At 49.0% G+C, this 24989-nt stretch overlaps 1 protein-coding gene across 1 annotated transcript; it reads right to left on the reverse strand.

The window, feature by feature from the left end:
- Window positions 1-1396: 1396 nt before the first annotated feature.
- Window positions 1397-24330, reverse strand: IL10RB (interleukin 10 receptor subunit beta). The gene is made up of 7 exons (XM_032865415.1): window positions 24204-24330; window positions 22668-22791; window positions 18314-18471; window positions 15727-15893; window positions 11773-11920; window positions 6523-6677; window positions 1397-1819 (listed from the first exon to the last, which is right to left on the reverse strand). Exons 1-7 carry the CDS (start codon window positions 24250-24252, stop codon window positions 1559-1561), a joined length of 1062 nt encoding a protein of 353 aa, XP_032721306.1. The 5' UTR covers window positions 24253-24330; the 3' UTR covers window positions 1397-1558.
- Window positions 24331-24989: the final 659 nt, after the last annotated feature.

A 24989-nucleotide genomic window follows, 5' to 3' on the forward strand; every position in this document is an offset into this window, starting at 1 on the left:
TTAGGAAGTAAGAGCTGAACTGGGGAAGAGAATCAATTTCTCTCCCTGTCTCAAGATGAGCCCCAGACCCCAATTAAGATGTCTAGGGGCACAAAGAACTGAAAATATGGTGATCCCTCCCTCACAGTGTTACTGAAAATAATTTAAAAATACTGAAATGTAAAATGAGTGCAAGGAAGGTCAATGATCTTCTCGTCTCCAGCCCTACCCCCACCCCACCTTTCCCCAACCTCCCGAGCCCATGACACTTCATTTTAAGAATGTCAAGTCATTCCAAGAAGTGTTTTTCCCCATTTTTGTGGCCTTTCAGGAATCTGCTTTATTGGGCAATCTGACACAGAGGAAGGGACACTGGTTGCTGACCTCAGTGTGTGGGGTTAAGGTCATACCCATGAGATTGTATCGCTGATATGAAGAGCTACCATTTGTTGAGTGCCTACTGAGTGCCTACCGGAGACAGCACTTTTTTTTTTTTTAAAGATTTTATTTATTTACTTGACAGAGAGAGACACAGAGAGGGAGCACAAGCAGGGGGTTTGGAGAGGGAGAAGCAGGCTTCCTGCTGAGCAGGGAGCCCAATGCAGGGCTTGATCCCGGGCCCTTGGGATCAAGATCTGAGCTGAAGGCAGACGCTTAATGACAGCCACCCAGAACCCAATTTTTTTTTTTTTTTAAGATTTATTTTAGAAAGAGACAGAGAGAGCATGAAGGTGGAGGGGCTGAGGGAGATCGAGAGAGTGAATCCTCAGGCGGACTCCACCCTGAGCGTGGAGCCCAGCACAGGGCTCGATCACATGGCCCTGAGATCATGACCCCAACCGACTGAGCCACCCAGGCGCCCCTGGGGGTGGTGCTTTTCATGGAATATGACTAATCCTTAGGTCTTTTGATTTCCACGTACAGATGAGGAAGCTGAAGGATCACAGGCTAGCAGGTGCCTGAGTGGAACCCAAGGCTTCCTGGACTGATAGCTCCCAGATACCATGAGACCCCCCCCACCCCCGCACTGTTCCCAGGTGACGGAGGAAAGGACCAAGGAATACCTGTGGAACGGACACGGGAAATAGCAAACGACAGCCTCACGCGCTATCTGCCAAGTACCCAAACGGGGTACCGTTCACGCACACGGATAAACTAGAGAATAAAACTGTACTAGAGCACCAGCACTATATAGAACACGTACAGGTAGCAAAATAAACCCAGTCCAAGTATCCCTGAGAATCCCAAAAGTTCGCTGGCCACCGTGACTTGATCCATCTCTTGGCCATCTGGCTGGATTTTGCAGCATCTCGTTTTTTATCCCTCATTTTAAGTATTTTTGTTTCTTCTAATTAAAAATTGTTCCTCAGAGTAGGGAGCAGAAGAGGTTGGAAATTATACTCCTTAGTGATCAAGAATTTTTTTTTTTTTAATCATTGAGGCCTTTATAAAGCAACACATTCCCGCCGTGGAGTGTTTTTTTTTTTTTTTTTTTTTTTCCAAGTGAGCCTTTAAAATCTAGTTCTTTGGTTGTTCAGTTGTTGTCCTGGAATCTGAGAGTTTTAGATGCGGGGTTTGCTCAGGTGGTTTCCCGCTGACCCTCACAGGTGGGCGAGAGAAGGAGGGGGGTGCTGTACCTCTTGGTGTGCACTCCCTCCTCGGGGACCAGTTCGGAGGACCCCTGCCCAGACGGGGCCCCGGGGGTGCTGCCATCGCCAGGATTCTGCCTGCTGTTTTCGGAGACTTGTGTAATGACACTCAGTTTGTCAAAGATTTCATTCTCATCAGCGGGCGGGAAGGAGAAAAACAGAAGCGTACTGTGATGAGGGTGGCCTAAAAACTGTGAGGGGGGTAAAAAAAGAAAAGAAAAAAAAAAAACAAACACAAAGTCAGTGATCAAAATTTCCCCATTCCTTTTTCTGGGCTTACACAGATTTTATATGGAACTCCTGGCTGGAGAAGGCTGGTTTAAAGCATGTGACAATCACAGCATCAGAGTTCCTCAAAAGTTTAAAAATAGAATGGCCACACAGTGCAAAATTTCACTTCTGAATACATACCCAGAAGAACAGAAAGCTGGGTCTCAAAGAAAGAACCAGAAGGTAAGAGCAACGCAGGTGTCCGTCAGTGCTGGCACAGAAAAGGAAAGCGTGGTCTATCCTTACCGTGGAAAACTATTGAGCCTTGAAAAGGAATGGATTTCTGACACCTGCCTGCAGGGCGTTATGCTAGGTGGAGTAAGCCAGACACGAAGGGATGAATATTGTATGACTGCACTAAATGTGAGGTCCCACGAGGAGTCAAATTCACGGACAGAAAGTAGGAAGGATGGGGGGTGCCGGGGGCTGCAGAGGGCGAGAGGGGGAGTTCTTGTTTAATGGGGACAGACTCTATGTGGGATGATGGAAAAGTTCCGGCGATGGACAGTGGCGCTGGCTGCCCACCAGTGTAACCCAGTGTGAAGGCACTTACCACCACGGAACTATGCACTTAAAAATGGTCGAGATGGCAAATTTTACGTTCTGTGTGTTTTACCACAATTTCTAAAATTTTGACCATGAATCTGCACCTCAGACCACTCTCTGATGGTGCAATCAGGTCCCCCTCTGATAATTTTTGTCGTAAACTGGGAGGGACATTTTTTTAGACCGATCCCAAGGCTGTGGCATAAATGTGTCTTGGAAAAAGAACAGAATCTCCCACGTGTCCTCCGGCTGGGTTAGGGGCCCTCTTTGGGGTTTGCCAGCACCCGATGGGTCCGTAACCCTGAGCCCTGCACTGCCTGCCCCGTCGGGAGCCACGAGTCACGTGTGGCTTACTCACCACCGAAAATGTGGCTAGTTAGAATCCAGATTCTGAAGGCTTTGTAGGAAAAAAAAGGCTTTGTCAGTATTTCAAGTATTAAAAAGGCTATTTATTATGTGTTGAAATGATTATTTTGTATATACTGGGTTATATAAAATATATCATTAATGTTAATTTCGTCTTCCTTTTTTTACTTAAAAAAAAAAAAAAAACCAGACATGGCTACTAGCCAATTTAAAACACACGTGGCTTGTGCAGTGTTTCTGTCTAGCACATTTTATGGATACGGCCTTGTCGGTTTCCCTCCCGGGAGCTGGGGGTTGGGGGCTGGTTATGGGCCAGAACCTGAGTCTAACCATCTGGGTCTCTCCTGCTCTTTGAACCATGAAAGATGCCCAGCTGTGTTTCCCCGAACATCTGCTGACTTCAAGTTTGCCAATTTCCCTCCTTGGAGGTCCACCAGTGTCTTCAGGACAAGGTGGAGACAGTCTCAGGGCTCTGTGGCTTTCCTTCTCCCCTCCGCTGTTGACTTATAGCTTTGCCCCTGACAGTTCGCTACCCTCGTAATGTCATCTCCACACTCAGCCCTTTGATGGGACTTAATTTAAGCCGTTGGCAGTGGCACTGCCCCTGGTGAGGACCTGTCAGGATTTCCACCTCCCACCCTCTGGGTCTCCAGCCGCTGATGGAAGGGGGTGGGTGGCAAGAGGAATTATGTCCAATCTCTGTTGCACAGAGGAGGACACTGGGGGAAGAAGGAACCTCCCCAAACCCTTGGGTCCAGTGGATTCGTAAGAATGGACTAGAGCCATTCTTGATTCTCCAGGGCAAGGGGACAGGAAAGAAGAACAGAGGAAGGCGTGTTGTAAGTCTCAGGAAAGCAAGAACCAAGCTGGTCTCCGGGTGGGAGACACACACACACACACACACACACTCAATATACCCTATTGGATAAACCTCCCTATGGCTTCAATGCAAAGTCTCCATCGCCACTAAGTCTCCCAGAACTCGCAATTATTCTCCGGGCCATGGTTAGGGGACCCTTACATCGTGCATCAGGCTGGTGAATTTCATGATGCAACGATCCCAGTCTACATAGTTTCCTGGCACCTCCCTCGTTCTCACCACCCCCCCTACGCCAACTCTCCCCTCCTCCAGCACCTGGCATTTCTCAGATCCATCACAGTGGCTGGCTCTGCAGGGGGGTCTGCAAAGTCTTCTAGCCTCAGAGGGGGCTCATTCCAGCCACCCCTTCGCTGTGCCCATCTCTGGCTTTGACTTGCCTGGAAGCACGTAGTCCCATCTGTCCTTTCCTGTCTGACCCGTCTCTGTGATGGCGAGCCAGAAGCAGAAACAGCAAGTGACTAGCTGTGTTTCCTGCTCCATCTCCACTTACAAAACACTTTCCACCCGAACAATGGGCCTTTCCCGCTTTGTTCTTCCTGCTTCTCAAGAGTTCACAGAGGCCTCCTGGCTCATTCTGGCACTGCCATCCTGGTGAACACCTCTTGTTAAAAGGTCCCTAGCCACTCAGAAACACTTGCCTGGGGTCACGTGTCTCACTTGCCACCCACCGTGGCTGCTGCATGGCCCAGACCAGCTCTCACTGTGGAGGTGCTTGTGCCCTAGCCTCTGGGGACCCTGGGGCTGGCCTGGCTTGCAGCAGAGTAGTCTCAGAAACTGAGCTGTAGAGAAGAGAGGGGCCTTGACCGCGGAACTGTGTTCTTCCCGGTGGTAGTCTATAGCCCCCAACTGGGTGGTCTGGGGACGAGACTATCATGACATGTCAGCCATCATGACAATATGGCCACAGGACCAGAAGGGATAGAAGTGGCAAGGCCTTGGATGGGCACATGCATTTTGGAGCGTGGGACACTCCCTGGGACTCAGGGACCTGCCGTATCAGCAAAGTTTTAGGGGTTCCATGGAGTAGGGCGAGCTGGACATCCTCTCCAAAGTAAAGAACCAATGATCCCATCCCGCCCCTCCCACTGCTAAGAACTAGCACGAAGCTAGGTGGGCCTCATGGGTCTGGGGGCAGCATGTTCTGCCCTGGGAATACAATTCACAGAGTGACACAGGACAGCTGCCACGGGCAGGAGAGGGCCCTGCGGAAGGTATGGGCCATGGAGCAGGGTGCCCTAGCCACATCTCGTGGCTGGTTGGTGCAGGGCTATGAAGGCCCAGCACGATCAGCCAATGATGACACACCAATTGAACGTGAACTGGCTACGTGCTGTGGCAGGTCCCCAACGGGTCTGTGGTGGGAAAAGATACTGGCTGGAGTATCCGTCAAATCCTAAAAGGAGAATCACAGTGCAGGTCACTACAGTTTGGGGACTAGGTGAGGCCATCACATAGCAGGGAATTATACCCTGTTGGAAAAACAGCTCCTAGATGTTATAGGGAACTGGGAGAGACAGTCCAGGACACTGGGAGCCTGGGCCACCCAGAAGTGAGTCACCCCCATGAGGCCTGCTGGACCCACCAGTTCCTACGGTGAGGTCTGAGGAGATATATGCATGGGGCCCAGCCTCCCACACTATGCACCCCTGCTGTACCAGCACGTCTGCCTCTGCTCACACCATGACCACAGGGGCGGGGCCGGGGCACAGCTGAGGGAGTGGGAAAAGGTCAAACATGGTTCATGGGAAGTTGGGCACAGCACATGTGCGCAAACCCAAAATGGCCTGTGGTAGCACCAGGGGCTGATCCGGAGGGCCCTGAATGGCAGTGGAGAGGAGGAAGCCCTCCACTGGTGCTCTTCTTGTGTTGGAAGAAAAGTGGCCCAAGATTGGGCTCCTCCTGGACTCACAGGCAGAGGTTAATGGCTAGGCCGGTGCGGTCAGGGACCCAGAAGAAGGGAGACAGGAGGGTCAGAGAAGAGGAAGTCTGTGGGAGAGACCTGTGTGTGGACTCAGGGAAGCGGCTCTGTGTCTCTGGGTCATTTCTGAACTGAGACCGCCCCGGGGCCCTGGACCAGTCAGATCTCATTGGTGCTGACCAAGGGCCTGTGGAACGGGGACAGCATATCATTTCTCAAACAAGCATCAGCTCCAGCCAAGGGGCTCTGCCGCCCCTCCCAGTGTCGCTAACTCAGAATGTGACTTATTTGGAGATGGCGTCTTTACAGAAGTAATCGAGGTAAAATGAACTCCTTTGGCCTCAAATCCAATATGGCTGGTGTCCTTAGAAGAAGAGGACATGTGATGCAGACACACACAGGAAGGACGTCACGTGAACACGAAGGCAGTGAGTGGGGTGATGTGTCCACGAGCCCAGGGATGCCAAAGAGGGCCAGCAACTACCAGAAGCTTCCTCAGGGCAGACACAGGAGTGGCCCCGCTTACCAGCGTTCCCAGAGACCCAGCTGGGGAACCTGGTGCTCCCTGCGCTCGCAATTTTAGGCTCTGTGAGTCTAGAGCAGGGTCAGCGAACTATGGCGAAAACCAGGAATTCAGCACGGTTTTAAGAGTTTTAAATGCCTACATTTAAGCGGTTTTATAAGTACTTATACAATATCTTGATTTTGCCTCTTGGGCTACGAGGCCTAAAATATTTGCTCTATCTGGCCCTTCAGGGGAGAGTTAGCCGACTGCCGGTCTAGAGGGTTCCCAGAGGGAGGGCCTTTCCCACAGGAGTCCTGGTAAACTTTAAGTTCTGGTCGTCCCCTCTCACGTCAAGAGCTAGCTGGCAAGGAAAGGCCTCCTCTCCACACCCGGCCCATCCCAGGCCTACCTCTTTCAGGTGCTGTGGCAGGCAGTTCCCCGGGCAGAAGGCGTGTTTGGTCTTCTTGTACAAACACCACAGCAGGGCTGAGCAGCCAAGCAGCAAGAGGGCCGCGCACAAGGACACTGCCAGGACCACGGCCACAGTCCAGGGTGGGGCTGTCTCTGTGGGGACAGCGGGGGCGGGGGGGCTGCGTTAGGCTGCAGTCAAGGACACCTGGGTCACCTGACCTCACACTCCATCACCATGGCAATCCGGTGGGAATCCCTGAAAACGGGGCCAGACGCCCATCTCGGGAGGGGGCCGGTGAGGAGGAAACACGGACACCTGCTCAAGGATCCAGGGTTTTCCAGCAAGTGCCCCCCCAACCCCCCACCCCCTTCCTGTCTTTTTCCAGCTTTGGTTTCGGGCACGACTGCTGACATACACGAGGAGAACACTTAGCAGGGACTCTGAGCAATGCGCCTCCCCAGGTTTCTGGAGGAGCCTCCGCTGCCTTGACGCAGGAAACGGGATCCCAGAGCCCCAAGGAAATGCATGCGCTGTGGGGCTTTGTCCTGAGAAGGGCAAAAGCTCTTGGCATGACACCACCATCCGAGCCCACTGGCCACTCAGACACCCGCCCGAACTCCAGTGTGGCCTTTAGTGGCCTTGCGGCTGGCACGACCTAGCACCCACCGCAGGTTTCTGTCTGGAAAAAGTCACAAAAGAACTCGCCGCCTCTTCTGCCAACACCTTTCTTAGAGCCTTTGCTATCCAAAGCTTATGCCTGTGAATCCTTCCTCCGCCCCTTCAAGATGCATCTGTATCTCCTAAAATCCAGGGCTACCTTTCTCAAGGACCTGCAGCCATTCCTCTAAACTGCAATCTTCGTGAAGGAGGCCCCCTGTTCCCTAGCCTTGGCTGGAAGGGGGAGCCTGACTTAATAAACACCAGGTGGCATTCGACGCCGATGGAGCAGTGTGGACGCTGCCCGGGGCCCCTCTCACCTGCTTTGTGATGTGTCCCTTCCCCGAGCCTCTCTTCTCTGCCCCTCTCTTGTTCGTCCTTTAAAACACCCGGGTAGCTCTTTCCCTCCTGCAAGTCCTTACTGAGTAAAATCTGTTTTTACGGCTCCACCAGCCGGCTTTGTCTCTGACCCGGGCATTTGTGGTCCCCGCTCCCCTCATTCAGCACCAGGCGCCTTCTCCTGCTGCCCGGGGCCACCCACCCTCCCAACGCCAGGAGCCTGGCAACCGGCACCATCCTCCCGATTAAAACCCAAAGCTTCTGGGGCCCAGAGAGGACAAGCCAATGAACCCTGCCCTTTAAGAGCGAGTCTTTCTAGAAGGGAGTCATTTTATTTGCGGAGAAAATGTCCATTCCTACTTGCACAGGGCAGACCGAAGTTCGCTGGGGCTGGGTTGGCTGCCGGCCCCCCAAGCCCCGCACTGAGCAGTGGGTGCCCACAGGCGTTCGATGTCTGAACCCATGTGGTGTTTGTGGTGGGACGGTGGTGGGAAGCAGGGCTTGGGATGGGCCTGCCCTCCTCCCTTGCTCCTCTTTGTTTCCATTCATGCTGGCAGTGGTCTGGTCATCATCAACTTTCTGGCCTGGGCCCTGAGCTCAAGGGTCCTCCTCCCAGACCCCCTGCAAAGTCGCCTCACTTGCTAGAATTAAGGAGGGGCGCCTGCCAGCCCATATTTTCGGCACATCCAACCCAAATGTGTCCGTTCTCGGTGAACGTAGGGTCACATGGCGAGCGAGCCAGACGGAGGGGCCCCCGCTCAGCGAACAACGATTAAGCCCCCGAGACCGCCACGGTCGCTGACACTGTGCTGAGCCCCTGGAGGGCAGCGCCCGGTCCCCTTGTGGTCCAGCCAGGACGTGTTGGCATCGCTCGTTTAAGGATGCTTGACAGGCACACCTGGTCAATGGCAATAAAATTCAGACGATGCCTTTGTGAGTCACCCCAAGAGAGAACGGGTCATTGCTTCACACGCGCTGGGACTTAGGGGAGGACCCAGGTGTCAGACCCTCCCCAGAAAGCTCTCTGACTTCCTTCAGTTCCACTTGACGGTGTGGCCTGGAGGACTGCCTCTCCTTGTTTCACCCACAGGGAAATTGTGCTCACCTGGGGAATGAGTCCATGGGCAGTAAATTACAGGAGAGGTAACCTGCTCTGTCCCCGTTCATTTACCAGCTGAGTGACGCTGGCCAAGTTGCTTCCCCTCTCTGAGCCTTGATTTCCCAGTCTGTGAAAGGGGCAGATCCTTAGAAGGCTCTCAGGGAAAAATGAGTTGTGAGGTTCAAACGAGATAGCTATGTCTACACAAACCTAAAATGTTTCACAAAAGCAGGTTTTCCATGGGTTATGCTTTCCTTTTATAAAATGCTTGGGTTTTGTCAGTTCCTGGGTGATCGTTTATAGTCACAAAATATTTGAAATATTTCTCTCATAGGCCAAATTGTAACTCTCAAAGCATGTCTTGTGACAGTAAGGTCTCAGGACCCTTAGGGATCCTTCACAGTGTGACTTTAAGAATGTCATTACTAATAATGATGGAGCCACCCAGGCGCCCCAAAAGAAGGATAATTCTAAGACCAGGGATTCTCACGACTCAAGCAGCTTGGGGGATCCCAAGGTACAGAATTCTGATTCAAGTAAGAATGATTCAAGAGAGGATTAAAATGAGGAAAAAAAAAAACCCAACCAGAGAGAAGCGCTGTAGAAATAACGTGTGGCCTGGAAAATAATGCAGCCCACGAAGGGAGGGCTTTCCATTATTTAAAGGCATTGCAGAGGCTCGGCCAGCCCAGATGCAGGCAGGTCCACTGCGACACTGACCTTGGGCTTCCAGATGATGGGAGGCACTGAACTGGGGGCCACAGAAAAAGAGAACGACAGAGAAGTCCCTCTGGAGGACAGCAGGATTTTCTGTGTGGCTCTGTAGCCCTGAGAAAATGTGCTACTACGATTACAGAAGATTCGCATGTCTGTGTCCGTGAGATGGGAAAAGAATCCCGAATTCAGGCAAACACTTAGTGCGTTTACAAAGCAAGGAAGCAACAATAATAACAAGATTCAGAAAACTCCAGGCCAGTGACCTTGAAGTGGATCTCCAGAAAAAATAACAAACATCCCGGAACAGATAATTAAGTGGCTAATTACCAACACGTAAAAAGGATAAGGATGATAACCGAAAACAACATTAGGGCGTTGAGAAGAAATGAGCTCAAAATGGCTGCTTTCCCCCTTTTTTTTTTGGACAGGGAGGATTTGTTGTGAGTATGGCATATGATGGGCTGGTTTTTCCCAGGCTGTGTTCCTTGGAATGCTGATCCTCAAAAAGGATATTGAAACATCAGATATGCTAACGGGGCTCATATACGGGGGGACTTTTCTGAGAGGCCCCATCATTTCTAAGCACACCTGATTACGGGGCTCTTATTTTGAGAAATATCCAGACATCGTCTCGAACACAGTTGACACAGCATTGCACTTGGCACTGGCTGTGTACATCTTAGCTGGTATTTACCAGTTTCTTTACATTTACATTTATAGCGACTTTCCGGACAAAAAACCAGCACCGCTTATATAAAAGTCTGCTCTCTTCTGATGGGTCAGGGATCAGCAAGCAAGCAGATGAACAGTACAATGGAAGCTGTATCCTGGAGTGCAAAGCAACAGATGGGTAAAGATCCTCAAGCTCTCTCTGGCGAATGAGACGACACAGAGCGAAGCTGGGCGAGAAATAGGTTCAATGACAAAAAGCAACACTCAGGAACTTGCTAAGCGGAAATGACGAATCAATGGGATCAGAGCGTTGCAATTTTCGCCGAACTGCACTGTGATACAGAGGACGAAAAGTTTTGTTCCCTCTGGAAGGAATTTTTGCAGCCCCCAGGTCAGTGTCTTGCTTCCAGGAGGGCCTCAGTAATGAAAAATGGCCAGGAGTGGACCTGCGTGTATTCATCCTTCCACGGTCTGAGCTGGCTGAGCCTCCCGAGGATGTCTTTAAATAATAAAAAAGCCTGTTGTGGGGCGCCTGGGTGGCTCAGTCGGTTAAGCGTCTGCCTTTAGCTCAGGTCATGATCCAGAGTCCTGGGATCGAGTCCCACATCGGGCTCCCTGCTCACCAGAGAGCTTGCTTCTCTCTCTCCCTCTGTCTGCAGCTCTGCCTACTTGTGCTCTCTATCTCTCTGACAAACAAATAGATAAAATCTTAAAAAAAAAAAAAAAGCCTGTTGTGTGGGTGCAGACATCCAGGGGGCAAGACTGTATCGTCCTGTGTGCAAATGCAGTATGTCTGTATGTAAACTATCACACTGTATAGGCTGATGGTACTCTTCCCACCTCTCTCTTCCTTCTTTTCCTCCTTCTCTCTCTCTCTCTCTCTCTCTCTTTTTAAGAAATAGGGAGCAGGGGCACCTCGGGGGACTCAGTCTGTTAAACGTCTGCCTTCGGCTCAGTTCATGATCCCAGGTTACTGGGATCAAGTCCCACATCCAGCTCTCTGCTCAGTGGGGAGCCTGCTTCTCCCTCTACCTCTGCCTCCTGCTCTACCTACTTGTGCTCTCTCTCTCTCTCTGGCAAAGAAATAGATAAATAATCTTAAAAAAAAAAAAAAAAGAGGGGCCCACATCGGACTCTCTGCTCAGCAGGGAGCCTGCTTCCCCCTCTCTCTCTGACTGTCTCTCAGCCTATTTGTGATCTCTCTCTCTCTCTGTGTCAAATAAATAAATAAATAATAAAATCTTAAAAAAAAAAAAAAAAAGAAATAGGGAGGACTATGAGCAATTGTGTTGAGGTCCTGGAAGCCAAGACAAGTGGCCCTTGGTGGGGACAGTGATCAAGGTCCCTAAGCTCTCCCTCATGTGTCTGAGGGGCTGGAGACATGCAACCCAGGGAAGGGAGTCTTCTGGGTAGTGTGGTGGGGCTCGACCTTGCTGGTGTTCTTGGAGGACTGATAAGACTTGCATCAGGAGGCCTGAGAGGACAGGATGAGTACAGCGCGGACGAGTGAGAGGAGGTAGAGCTCAATGAATGGAAAACGCGTCCATCCATCCCTTTGGTCTAAGAGGGAACGAGCTGCCTCAGAAGGGGGTAGTCTCCTTCCAGCAGGAAGTTGATCAGTGAGAGCTGACCTGGCTTTCAGTCGGAGCCAGATGTGTTTCTGTCTAAGAGACCTTCCAACGCTCACCCTGGGTGGGGGTCTCCAGAACGATCTGAAAGGCTCGGAGGAGGCAGAATTACAGGTGGCGTATCTCAAGACTCACCGTCGTCGGCTGTTTGCTCACACACAGGCTGGCTCCATTCCCCAGTTTTGTTCCGATCAGGAAGAAACCCTTGAACTCGAACACAGTAAGTTGTCCATGGCTCAAGATCTCTGAGGACCTCAAAGTCATACTGACAGGTCATCGGCCACTAGGAACAAAGACAAAAGTAAAAACAGGCCTCTGTACCTCCTCTCTCCCCACCAATCTTCCCAGTTATGATCTTTACTTTGGGCTCAAAATAGGAAGCTAAAGGAAGCAGGTGTTCCTCCCCGTTCATCTCCAGGGACCCTGAGATGACTCTGGTCCTGACAAACCACTTCATTTCCTGAACTCTCTAGTTTAGATGCCATACAAGCCACCCCACTCACTTTTGAAAAAGAATTAGGTTGTTTAGGTTGAATTGGATCCCCTCCCCATTCATATGTGGAAGTCTTAATTAGTATTTGGAAAGGAACTTAGTTGGAGGGAATCATGTGAAAATGGGCTTGTTAGGATGAGCCCTAAACCAACATGACTGGTGTCCTGGTGAGAAGAGGAGATCTGGACAAGGACACAAAACCCCCATAAAGACGAGGTGGAGATGGGGTTGTTGCTTCCAAGAGCTAAGGAGCCAAGAACTGCCAGGGACCTGGGAGCTAGGAAACAGGCATGAACAGAGCCTTGCTCACAGCCCTTGGAAGGACTCTCGCTGCTGAACCCTGGATCTCAGATTTTGAGCCTCTGCGACCTTGAGACAACATGCTTTTGTTGGGTTTGGGGAGATCCGGTACAGCAGCCCCAGAATGGTAACTCGGGACCCTTAGCGTGGGGCTCCATGTGATTTTCCTCCTAGGTCAAGAGCAGGTTTCTGATCCTGGCGGCCCAGCGTTCTTCTTTGAATTGCTTTTCCACGTGAGCCCCTGAAATGGAGCCAGCCTCCTCTGCAAGGCACCGGCCACGGACTCCCTGACGCAGCTTAGTGGGAACCTAAGTCATCCTTACTGATGATCTGTTCCTGAGTTTGGAAAACCAAAACGGTTCCCGGCAAAGTAAAGGGAACTAGAAGAGTATATGCACCCACATTTCCATCATGGTTCTCGGTTCTATTTTCTGATAGTAGGGTCCTATTTAAAATGTGTTACATGAGGGGCTCCTGGGTGGCTTCAGTTGGTTAAGTGTCTGCCTTCGGCTCAGGTCATGATCTCAGGGTCCTGAGATCGAGTCCCGCATTGGCCTCGCTGCTCAGCAGAGAGCCTGCCTGCTTCTCCCTCTCCCTCTGCTGCTCCCCCTGCTCATGATCGCTCGCAAATAAATAAATAAAATCTTCAAAAAATAAAATAAAATGTGTTAGGTGAACAGGAATTTCAATGGAAAATGAGCACAAGCTTTTTTTTTTTTTTTTTACTTTAGTAATTGGTTATTTTTCTTTTGGCGTTGGGTTTGTTGACAACTTGTCTCTCTCTATTCCTTTATTGTAGGAGAAAGTCAAGTTCGTTGACAACAAGAATTGGATTATACCATTGATGCATGAAGAGTATGGTATAACTTCTAATAATTAAAAATAAAAAAATCCTGGCTTTCATTCCTAAGGACCCAATGCCCCTACAACCTTGCAGTGCTATTTTGTGTAGAGGTTAAACTCAGGGTTGATCCACACTGGCAGGCAAGGAAGGACAGATGTGAAAAGACGCGTTCAAGTCCCCTCTGATTGCCTTTCTAGCCAGCTTTCACACCCTGGGAAATTTCTGGTTTTATTTGCTCACATGCTCCCATCAGGAAGAAACAGAATTTTCTGAAGCCTTTTATGCTATGAGTTTACGGACTGGATACAGCAGCCTTTTAACACTGCATTCTAGAAGGGAACCCTATTGTCTTATTCTTTGCAGGCTGCCGTAACAGAACACCACAGAGCAGGCGGCTTCTAAATAAACATGTTATTTCTCACAGCTCTCAAGGCTGAAGGTCCAACACCAAAGCACCAGCACTCCTGGGGTCTGGGGAGGGTGGCTTCCTGATTCCGAGCCAGCCGTCTCTATGCTGTGTCCTCATCACAGGGCACAAGGACCTGCCAAGGGAGCTCTCTGGGGTCCCTTTTATAAGGCCGCTAATCCCATGCCTCCCAAAGGCCCCAACTCCTAACACCTGCACATTGGGGATTAGGTTCCCACATGTGAATTTGGTGGGGGACACAAACATTCAGTCCAGAGTGGATTTAAACCAGTCCTGGTGACTTTGCAGACACTCGAGAGGGAGGACCTGGGAAGCAGGTGGCCTTTCCAACACTTGGTGTGCCACAACAAAGTCTTCCACAAGACGGGCACAAGTGACAGGACCAATGTGTCACCAGATGCCTATCCTGTGGGCACATTCTAGATAAGAAGCTAAAGATAAACTGGGTGTTGCCTTTCAGGTTTGGTGTGGGAGGCACTTAGGCATGGTAGGCTATGGAGACAGAGCCTTAATAAAAGTACACAGCTAATCTTTGAGTGGGTCAAACCTGTCTTACGTTTGCATCCCAGAGCTTAGCAGAGATGCCTGCATTTGGTAAGTGACTATAAAACTCATCGTTCTTTATTGTTTTCTAGGCACACACCCCCTAGGGCTTGACTATAAGCCAAATCATCTATTTTGTGAAGGAGGCTGATATCCTGCATCATTTAATGGAGGCTTTTGGGGGGGAATTAACTTGAGATTTTCGGGGGCCTATGCAGTAGGTACATACAGTTATCACATCATTCCTATGACAACACACACGGGTGACACTTTCCTCCCAAACTCTTGAGAATGAAGTGACAGAACCAACATTTAATATAGAGGAGGTAACATACAAGTAACTTAACTTATGTAACATACATGCAAGTCAGCTTAGGACCATAGGTGGCATTCAGCTCGGAAGCCCTACATATAAGGAAAAGCCTGACCATGGATGAATGAAAACAGCCTTATTGTGTCTACATAAGGGGAAGGAAAACCCCCTGTATCAACCACAAAGGTTGTTCAGGTAAAGGGTCAAGTTTATTTTTTTCATTATGTCATTAAATCCCCCAAATCCTGGGAAGTAGGTTATTATTTCCACTTTATTAATGAAGTGGGTTTTTTTTTTAAAGATTGTATGTATGTATGTATTTATTTATTTATTTTAGAGAGAGAGAAAAAGAGAAAGCATGCATGCATGCGGGGGGAGGGGTAGAGAGAGAGAGGGAGCATCTCAAGCAGACTCTGTGCTGAGTATGGAGCCCAATGTGGGGCTCAATCCCTCAACCCTGAGATCATGACTTGAGCTGAAACCAAGAATCAGATGCTTAACTGACTGAGCCGCCCAGGTGCCCCACCAGGTGGGTTATTATGCCCATCTTGTAGACATGAGGAAGCTGAGGCCGAGAATGTGATCAGAGTCACAGTGGCAGAAGCAACATTCCAACAGGGTCTGACTCCTAGCTCAGGAAACATCCCCTGAAGAGGAGGAGAGCAATGGGGAATAGTGGAGTCAGTGTGATACTGTTCATCTAGCATCCAGGGAGGGGCTGCCTTGACCATGGCTTGGCTATTCTGTGGTGTACATGGGGCATAGCGGTTCATACCATAAAACAGCAGTCATGCAGCCTGTCACCTGATTCAGTGGACCCCGACTTCTGCCAGCCAAATGTTGAGTCAGCTCTACCCACCTTCTCCTACAACTTCCCTTCAGGGACGGAAAGGCCTGCTTTCACAGCTAAACACACTGGAAGTCTGCTCTATGTATTTCCCATGGGGCCTGGGAAGCATGAGCCAAATACCAGGTATACGTCAGACTGGGAAACTTTTGGCACTCAGAGGATCTGGCCTTAAATCCTCTGGAACATAAGGTGCTACCACCTTGCGAGATCCCGACTGGATGGCCTCCTAGCCTCCTTTCTCCATCGTCATGGCCTCAGACTAACACTAGGCAAAGAAGGGGAGCCTATGTCTGAAATGCATATGATTTGCTGAGCTTACCTTTTCATCAGAACCATTTTTCCAATATTGCACGTTATAAACCCATGAGTTATAAATATTCCTCATGGTCCATGTTTCAGGCTCATTCTCCATTTTAGGGGCTAAGAAACGCATGTGTAAAGAATTAGCAAGTACTTCTACTTGCATTTCAGGTGGTCCGATCATGGCTAAGAGGAAGAGAACAAAGCAAAATGACAGTCAAAAGTCACATTTTAAAAACATCAACATTTATTTTTCATAATTGGGCAGACCAACTGGTTGACTGAAGCACCCTGCTCTTTGATGTAATTTTGCTATGACATTGATTGATGTGGTCAAGGAGGGTAGCTGGAGTTTGTTTCTTAAAACAAACAAACCCTGATAGCCTTTTGTTTTATTAATCAAGTTTAGCCCATTTATGTTTATTGTGATTTCTGATATATTTGTAATTATTCCAACTATATTATTTTGTGTTTTCTATGAAGATGTGTGTGTGTGTGTGTGTGTGTGTGTGTGGTTTGTTCCTTTTTTTTCTTTCTATTGGGTTGAATTATCTTTATTTCTTTTGCTGGGTTGGAAGCTATAGATGGTAATTCTACTACTTTTAGTGCCTAACATACATAATCAATCATATATACTTTCCAACAAAGTCTGTAGCTGTTTCTGCCCAATGCTCTTTTACCGGATATTCATGTGGCTAGCCCCTTTGCTTTATTTGGGTCTCAGTTCAAATGTCACCTCCTCAGAAAGACTCTTTTACCACCCTATGTAAAGAGCAGCTCCCAACACATCCTACCCCAGAACCTTGCTTTATTTTCTTGAGAACCACAGTCTCATCTGTCATAAAATATGTATCTCTTAGTTTCCCTGTCTTCCCCTCCATTAGAGTGTAAGCTTCATGAGGGCTGAGATTTCATCTTGCTATTATAACTTCTGCACTAAGAATCTGCCTGTCTTATAGTAGATGCTCAATAATAATTGTACAATGAACAATAAACATCTCTGGGTGACTGCTGTTTGAGTTATATCCTGTTTTCTTCTCTGACTATTGTTATTATTACTTTTTTTTGAAGCTGCTAATGGGCCTGCTTCCAGCATTCTACCTTGTCTTTAATCTGCTGGTAGCTAAAAACCAGACAAGAATATTTATTAGATATCTTTTCAAAGTAAGTATAAACAGATTCTATGTGACTTCTTGTAGCACTTTCCTGTCATATAGACTTCAAGAGGCAAGGATCCAAAGTAGGGTAGCTGTTGCTAACAGCATGAGCACAGGGGCCTGGCTCTGAATCTTTACTGGGCCACTCCTTATCTGTGTGACCTTTGGGCAAGCCGCTTATCTATTCGGTATTAATTTCTTTTTTTTTTTTTTAAGATTTTATTTATTTATTTGTCAGAGACAGAGGGAGAGAGAGTGAGCGAGCACAGGCAGACAGAGGCAGAGGGAGAAGCAGGCTCCCTGTCGAGCAAGGAGCCCGATGTGGGACTCGATCCCGGGACGCTGGGATCATGACCTGAGCCGAAGGCAGCCGCTTAACCAACTGAGCCACCCAGGCATCCCTCGGTATTAATTTCTAAAGGGGATTTCTGCAGATGGGCCCAACATAGGAATTGGAACCAGGCAGGCCCTGGTAAGTCATTTAGCAACTACAGGAGCAGAAACCTGTGCTACGTTTTGGAAAATTGACTACTGTGAAGCTGCTAGTATTTTTTTAATGTTGATTTTTCTTAGCTTTTGTAAAGATACCTTTAGAAAAGATAATACACTTTGATAATTTCTGACTCCAGAAATAAGAGTTTTGTTGTCCAAGCCTGGGACAAAATTGGGAAAGAATGGAAGGGTATCCTAGCTGCAGGCACCACCAGGAAAGGCGGAGCCGTGGGAGCCATGAGGGTCCAGAGCCAGAAGCGGTATAAAGACCCTGCCCCACACAGACACAATCCTTGCAGGCCTTCTCTGGAGCTTCTCCTTGGAAGGCTGCCCTTAAGTTTTGTTCATGAGGTTCTTGTCCACCTTATCCTCTTACTGTCTCAATTGCTATAAGGTGGTTTAATCAGTCTCCAATTCCTGATATTCTAATTATGTTCACCTCATGACCTCTGGTGAGTCCCCATGACCCCCCAGATCTAACCTGGGAACATTCTATTGGATGCTTACCAGCCAGCCTGACCCAACACATCTACCATTAGCTGAATCCATTGCTCTGTCCTTCATTCTGGGCAGGCTGGCTGTCTGCACCTGATCTTCCTGTCTCTACCCCTGCCCTGAATAACCTTTATCCTTCTGCCTGTCATGTCACATTTCCTTCTGGTAAATGTGCTACATCGATCCTTCTGGTTCTTCTCATTAACAACATTGGCCTCAACTCATTCTTACCCACAAGGCATTAACATTAATAGAGTTACATTTAATTATTGTGTTAACTTTATGACCATCCTTTCCTGTCTTCCCAGCCATGACGTCATTATATTCCCTAAGCTCCTTGAGCAAGGCCACCCACTCTGTGGGTGCTCAAAAAAATTCCTCCATGACCAGGCTACCCCAGGGGGAAAGAAAACCAAGGTGTGATGACAACATTAGGACGAAATGGAAAACGAAGTGGCTTACTGTCATCCAACGGACAGAAGGTGATGTTTACCCAGTCAGAATGCTCATCGGCAAATTCAGCCCTGACTCTCAAGGTGTGATCACCATACTTGGAAAGACTTGAGAAATCACATTCCGTCAAGGCAGTCCTCATGCACATATCTTGGAATTTCTTATAACTGTAAAACCAGAAAAATAAAACCATGAAAGTTCTCACTTCAGTCCCTCTGGGGCTCACCGGTCCTTTATAAATCCCTACTACCAAAGGTTAATGAAGGATAACTGGAGAAACATAAACCGAATTCTTAATTGTCACTTCTGAGGAAGAGCATGCATTATTTATGTGAGCACTTCCCCAATTGTGCTCCATGGGATTTCAGTGATTCTTGAGATATCATAAGTTGTTTAAAAAATAATCTGTCCCTGGGTGCCTGAGTGGCTCAATCAGTTAAGCCTCTGACACTTGATTTTGGCTCACGTTATGATCTCAGGGTCCTGAGATCGAACCCCGGTTGGGCTCCCTGCTTAGTGGGAAGTCTGCTTCTCCCTCTCACTCTCCCTCTCTCTCTCAAATAAATAAATAAAATCTTAGAAAAAAAATCTGTCTGTGGTCAAACGATTTGGGGCAGAAACTAGGTTAAACATAAAGAAGTGTCTATCCTCATAACAGAACTTCCTCGGCAACATTTGTATCCTAGTGAACACATGTCTCTCCAAAATGGGCTTGAGTCTTCAATATATTTGACCAAGAAAGCTTCCCTCCTTGATGATGCTATTTATGAAAGCAGAGGGACACAGTCTGTGAATACTGATATAACACAGATTGGCCAAAATAGGTCTGTTACGAGAATTTCAAACAGCGTCCCACAAATGATTTCTGCAATTACTCTGGAAAAACTATGCAACGATTCACTCTTTTTATTTATTTTTTTAATAAACATATAATGTATCATTAGCCCCAGGGGTACAGGTCTATGAATCGCCAGGTTTACACACTTCACAGCACTCACCATAGCACGTATGTTCCCCAATGTCCATCACCCAACCACCCTCTCCCCACCCCCCTCCCATCAGACCCCCTCAGTTTGTTTTGTGACATTTAGAGTCTCTTATGGTTGTCTCCCTCCCGATCCCATCTTGTTTCATTTATTCTTTTACTACCCCCAAACCCCGCACCCCCCGCCGTGCATCTCCACTTCCTCATATCAGGGAGATCATATGATAGTTGTCTTTCTCCGACTGACTTATTTCACTAAGCATGATACCCTCTAGTTCCATCCACATCATCGCAAATGGCAAGATTTCATTTCTTTTGATGGCTGCATAGTATTCCATTATATATATATATACATATATATATATATACACACACACCACATCTTCTTTATCCCTTCATCTTGCAACGATTCACTCTTACACAGATTTGTTTTATACAATGGGTTTAGAACAGAGCTGGAGCCCTGACACCCACCCTTGAAGGGAGGGTGGTAGACACGTGAAGTTGAAGAAGGAAAACGATGTCTGAGAAGCCTGACAGGTGTGTGTGACCACCTCACGACCACCTGAGGAGGGCACCCAGGCTCTAGTCTCACAAAAAGGGGGGGGGGGTTTGTCTAACTGGTTCCTCAGTGTACCTTCCTCTGATTTGGCTGTCCTTAGAGGTGGTAACGAAGCTGATGATGATAAAAATAGTAACAGCCCACTTGTCAAGCACATAGATGTCAGGCGGGGCAGGAAGTGTTTTTACCTGTATGACCGCAAGTCCAGGAGGGCAGAACAGGGATCACTCCTTTTTAAAGATGGGGCGCAGGGATGGAGAACCTGAGAAACTTGCCCAACAGAGCTGGGATCAGCTTGACTTCAGAGCCCACAGTCTTAGGCACCACACCATACCTCATCACGTCCTTGGTGATGCCCAGAACAATTTCTGGCTAAAAGTAGGTAGAGATAATTGGGCTCAAGACTATTCTACAATCTGCTCTTTTCTCATACTATCCCACAAACATTCGTCAATCCAAACTCTTCATGGGCTGCCTAACATCCCACCGTTTGGAGACTCCAGAGGTCATAGCATGAAGGGGGCTCTCTCTCCTGAGGTCACTTCCTTCATTTAAACTAATGTATCAACTGGCTGGAACATGGAACATTCCAGAAGTTGTTTTGCAATAACTTCTCTCTCACCAGGTCATTTTTAGGGCATCTAGACATATTTTTCTCCCCGTTAAGTAGGTCGTAGAACCCATTCCCCACATTTACACCTCCTTTGCAAAGATGTTTCCATATTCAAATCACCAATCCATTCTCCTGAAGTGAGCCGGCTCTGCTCACCCCACCCTGCACACACATGTAAGAGTCTGTGCTACCCGACCTCTCAAGCTGAATTCCAAACAAATCTTTCACAAGCCATGGAAAACAGCAATCAGATTTTTCAAGATCAAATTTCTTCCCCAGGGACACCCCCAGCACATGCTTTGTTTGCCCCAGCATATCCCACGCTCAATCTGGATGTCCGTGCTAAGGACAAGTGGCACCAGGTTGCTGGGAAGCCACTGGGAACTCGTGCCTACAAGACTGAACATCGCAACCAAAGGCCTCTACTACAAGGGCACAGATTGGAACAACAAAGAATAAACAGGTGTGTGGGGAGAGAGAGATAGGGACGAGGTTAATTTTACAGAGTGAAATCGGTAGAGCTGTCAAGACCGCAGAAACAGACATGAAATTATCAAACCAATGAGTGGTAGAAAATACACAGCGGGGAAAAATTGTGGCAGAATCACCTGTCCTAAATCCTTGAGGAAACTGACAAATTTGATGAAGGACTGTAGGTCAGATGGAAGTCCAGCCCCAACATGGAAGGTGTCGATCTCAACAGCTACAGGGGGTGACGTAAGAGATCATCCTTGCTCTTAGGAAATTCTCCATGAAATATTAAGGGGCAAAGGGCATGAGAAAAGACAAAGAGGGACAAAGGAAACATGGCAAACCTTAAAAACCGGTGAATCTGGATATAAGCTATTTGGAAGTTCTTTTGCACCGTACTTGAAATCTTAAAATCTTGAAATCTAATCTTAAAATGAAATCTTAAAATTCTGTTAGCGGGGAATTCCTTCCAACTAAGAAGTGCCCCCAAAAGTCAACAAAGACGATCTTATTCATCTTTCTATGTCTTCTCTGCTTCAACAGGCCTGGGATGTGTTTGTAAAAGCAATCTGGATGAGAAGGGGTGTGGGGTTAATGGGATCTGGGACTCTATGTTTCCTCCTGCTTCATCGAAGTGACTGTCTGTCTTTGTGTGTTTCTGAGTCACACTGGAAGCAGGTGCGTTGCTCATCACCCTTTGGCCTCCTGCTGCTGTTTGCACTTGGCATCAAGGTGTGTCCCCTGCATCTAGCTCGTGGTGTATGATGGCAAATATGAGGGAGGGCTGGCAGAGGGAAAAACAGACAGGCAGGGCCAATACTGGGAGATCAGAGCACCCCTGAGATAACTGTCTCGGTGACACTCACCCTTCCTTCGTAAGCCTCTGCTGCTTTCAGAGGCTAGAGGTTTTCACAGTGAGTAACTAGCTATCGCTATCTTACCTTCTATTTCAGGACAGAGCCACAGAGTAATTGAGCACCCATTATGCAAATTATGTGCACCCCCCAGCGTGTCAGTGTTCTGTTATCATCTGCTGGAGGGGATGGGTGATAGCATGGCAAGGACCCTCCTGTTTTGCATACCTCAGTTTTCCTGGATGCCTCCCACTTGCAAATTGTTGACTTCGAGCAATCCTGCTCTCATAAGTGGAGATGATCTCAGTGACGCTTTCTCTCTTAAAAAACATCAGTTGTTGGGCGCCTGGGTGGCTCAGTTGGTTAAGCTACTGCCTTCCGCTCAGGTCATGATCCTGCAGTCCCAGGATCGAGTCCCCCACTGGGCTCCCAGCTCTGCGGGGAGTCTGCTTCTCCCTCTGACCTTCTCCCCTCTCACGGTCTCTCTCACACACACTCTCTCTCAAATAAATAAACAAATCTTTAAACAACAACAACAACAAAATCAAGTGTGACAAATCCCATATGCTTGTGTGACAACAGGCTACCACTATGGCCAATGACATCCATAGCCACGTGATCAAATGTCTGTATCTACCTACCGGTGGCCTTGTGATCATCAAACGATAAGCTATTCCAACAAGAAAAAGTTAAAAAAGATTTTGTCTTTTTTCAGAGAACAGAGCTTTCACAAGAATCTCCCGGACAGAGAGAAAAAGGTCCGCAGGGAAGTCCCCTGTGGGTTGTCATGGTCATGTGGGCGATGGCAGTCAGACTCTTTCATGTGGTCCGGCCAGTGACCAGCTCAGGGCCTTCCTCGCAAGAGCACCCAGACTCACCTGTGGTACTGAGCTGTGAAAGTCAGATTCCCTTTGGGAAAAGCAGGCAACTCCCACTGTAGAATGTTCTTGAAATTAACTGACTTCATTCTGACGTTTTCAGGAGGTGGCACCATTCCTAACGCTGTAAAAATAAAAGGGAAATGTCTGCATCGTTGTTCCTCAAAAAAGTTGCACTAGTAAACGACTGTATCCAACACTCGGGTCTCCTGTATGGCTCCATGTCTTCAAATGGGCACGTGGGGGAAGGAAAAAAGCACACATGAGCTGTACTGAGGAGTCTGGATTTTATCTGAAGAACCACGGTGGGTGGGGGGCAGTGGTGTTGGAGGCTGGGGTGGGGCAGAGGGCAAGAGTGAAGTGGGGACAGAGCGGGGTGACCAGGATTTAGGTGGTGGGAGAAAGGTGTCAGGGGGCGGGTAGAGAGATTTCAGGTATATTTCCAGAGGTATAGATTCTAGACTTTCTGGTACATTCGGTGTGGAGAACTTAATATTCATTCCTGGCTTAAGCATCTGAAGCCCTGATTGTGGCTGGGGGCAAGGACATCAAGAGTCCCATTTTTGCTGCATTAGGTTTGAGATGGGGAGAGATATGCACGCAGAAATGTCCCAGACAGCGGGAGAGAGGAGCCTGGTGCATAAAGGAGAGATCTGGGCTAACGACAGAGATCATTTCTAAAATTTTTTTTTTTTTAAGATTTTGTTTATTTATTTGACACAGAGAGATCACAAGTAGGCGGAGAGAGAGGAGGAAGCAGGCTCCCCGCTGAGCAGAGAGCCCAATGCGGGGCTCGGTCCCAGGACCCTGGGATCATGACCTGAGCAGAAGGCAGTGGCTTTAACCCACTGAGCCACCCAGGCGCCCCATTTCTAAACTTTTTAATAGAAAATATCAAACATACAGAAAAGCAGACGGAAGAGTATGACAAACCATCGCCTGCCCATCACCCAAGGGGGCCAACAGAGATTCACATTTGAGTCACCGGCCTATAGCTGGTGTTTAATACCAGGGTTCTGCTGGTCTCCCCTACAGGGATAGCGGAGGGCCCGGGCAAGAACTGGGCTAAACAAAGATCTGGCAGAGGTGAAGATCCCAGGTAGAAACAGCCTGAGAGGTAGGAGGAAAACCAGGACCGAGCGATATCCTGAAAGGCCGGAGATGAGTTCATCAGAAAGGAAGGAGGGGTCCATGGTGGTTTGAAGCCGGGCAGGAAATTTAGAGGAGGGCAGAAAAGGTTTCGGTGGATTTAGAACTCCGAAGGCACAGAGCTGTGCTGTTGGGGGGCGGAGCACCTCTGCTGGGGTGCTGAGGACTGAATGGGAGGCCCTTGGTGGCCAGACCCGGCACCCGATCACTTCCAGTTAGCCTCTGGGGTCCGTTCAGGGTTTACCCTGGGGCCACCGCTGCCGGCGTCCTAGCTCGGCCTCCAGTCCCCAAGCGAACGTCGGGCCGCGGAGCCCCGGAGGCGCGCGGTGCTCCGACCAGCCGGCGCCCCGGGGACAGCCCGGCGCCCCCTCCCCGCGGACCCCTCACCTGACATAAGGAGGCAGCCGCCCAGCCAGCTCCGCAGGCTCCGCGGCATGGCCGCGCCGGGAGCCTGGAGGGCGCTCGTGGGGGCCGCGCCCCGAAGAGCCCGCGGGTCCTCAGGGGCCCCGCGCGGCGGCCGCTTCCTGGTACTGGATGGGCGGGGCTGCAGGAGGCCCCGCCCCTCCCTGGGCCCCGCCCCGGCCGGGATCAGGCGCTGCGCTTCGGGTGGGGAGAGGGCGGTGTGTGCGCTGGGGGGAGGTTTGCTGGCGGGGGGAGGGGGGAGGCGGGGGGAGGGGGGAGGCGGGGGGAGGGGACCTTGCTTACCCCAGCGGGTGGGTGGAAAACGCCAGTAGTAAAACGGCTGGAAAATTGTCCGTAGAGTGCCCCGACTGGGGAGACATCTACCCCAAAACTAAATGCATGCTTTTCCGGGTTAAAGAAATACACTGCAACTCCCACCCAGAGGTTCTACCCGGGGTTACGGGCGGTGGTGGTTCTTCTTGACACCATTCAGTATTCCCCAAGTTTTCTGCCGTGAAAACTTTCTCCAAGTTTTCTCTCCAATCCCCTCTCCCTGCAAATAGCTTGATTTTAAAACACTCCATTAGCAAAGACAGTTCCAAAGGATCTTCTTCGCCCTCTTACCCAGGGATAAACATCACAAAACCAAGTCATTTATGGGGCAAAAACTTGTTACTTTCACAGGACCGCTGGAGAGAGGTTTAATTTCCTCTTCTGAAGCTTGGACAGTGGTGAGGTTGGAAATCCCAGAGCAGGGTAATTACACGATGA

This window comes from Lontra canadensis, unplaced genomic scaffold (assembly GCF_010015895.1).
Source record: "Lontra canadensis isolate GAN:19392208 unplaced genomic scaffold, GSC_riverotter_1.0 scaffold29, whole genome shotgun sequence".
NCBI classification, from domain to species: Eukaryota; Metazoa; Chordata; class Mammalia; order Carnivora; family Mustelidae; genus Lontra; species Lontra canadensis.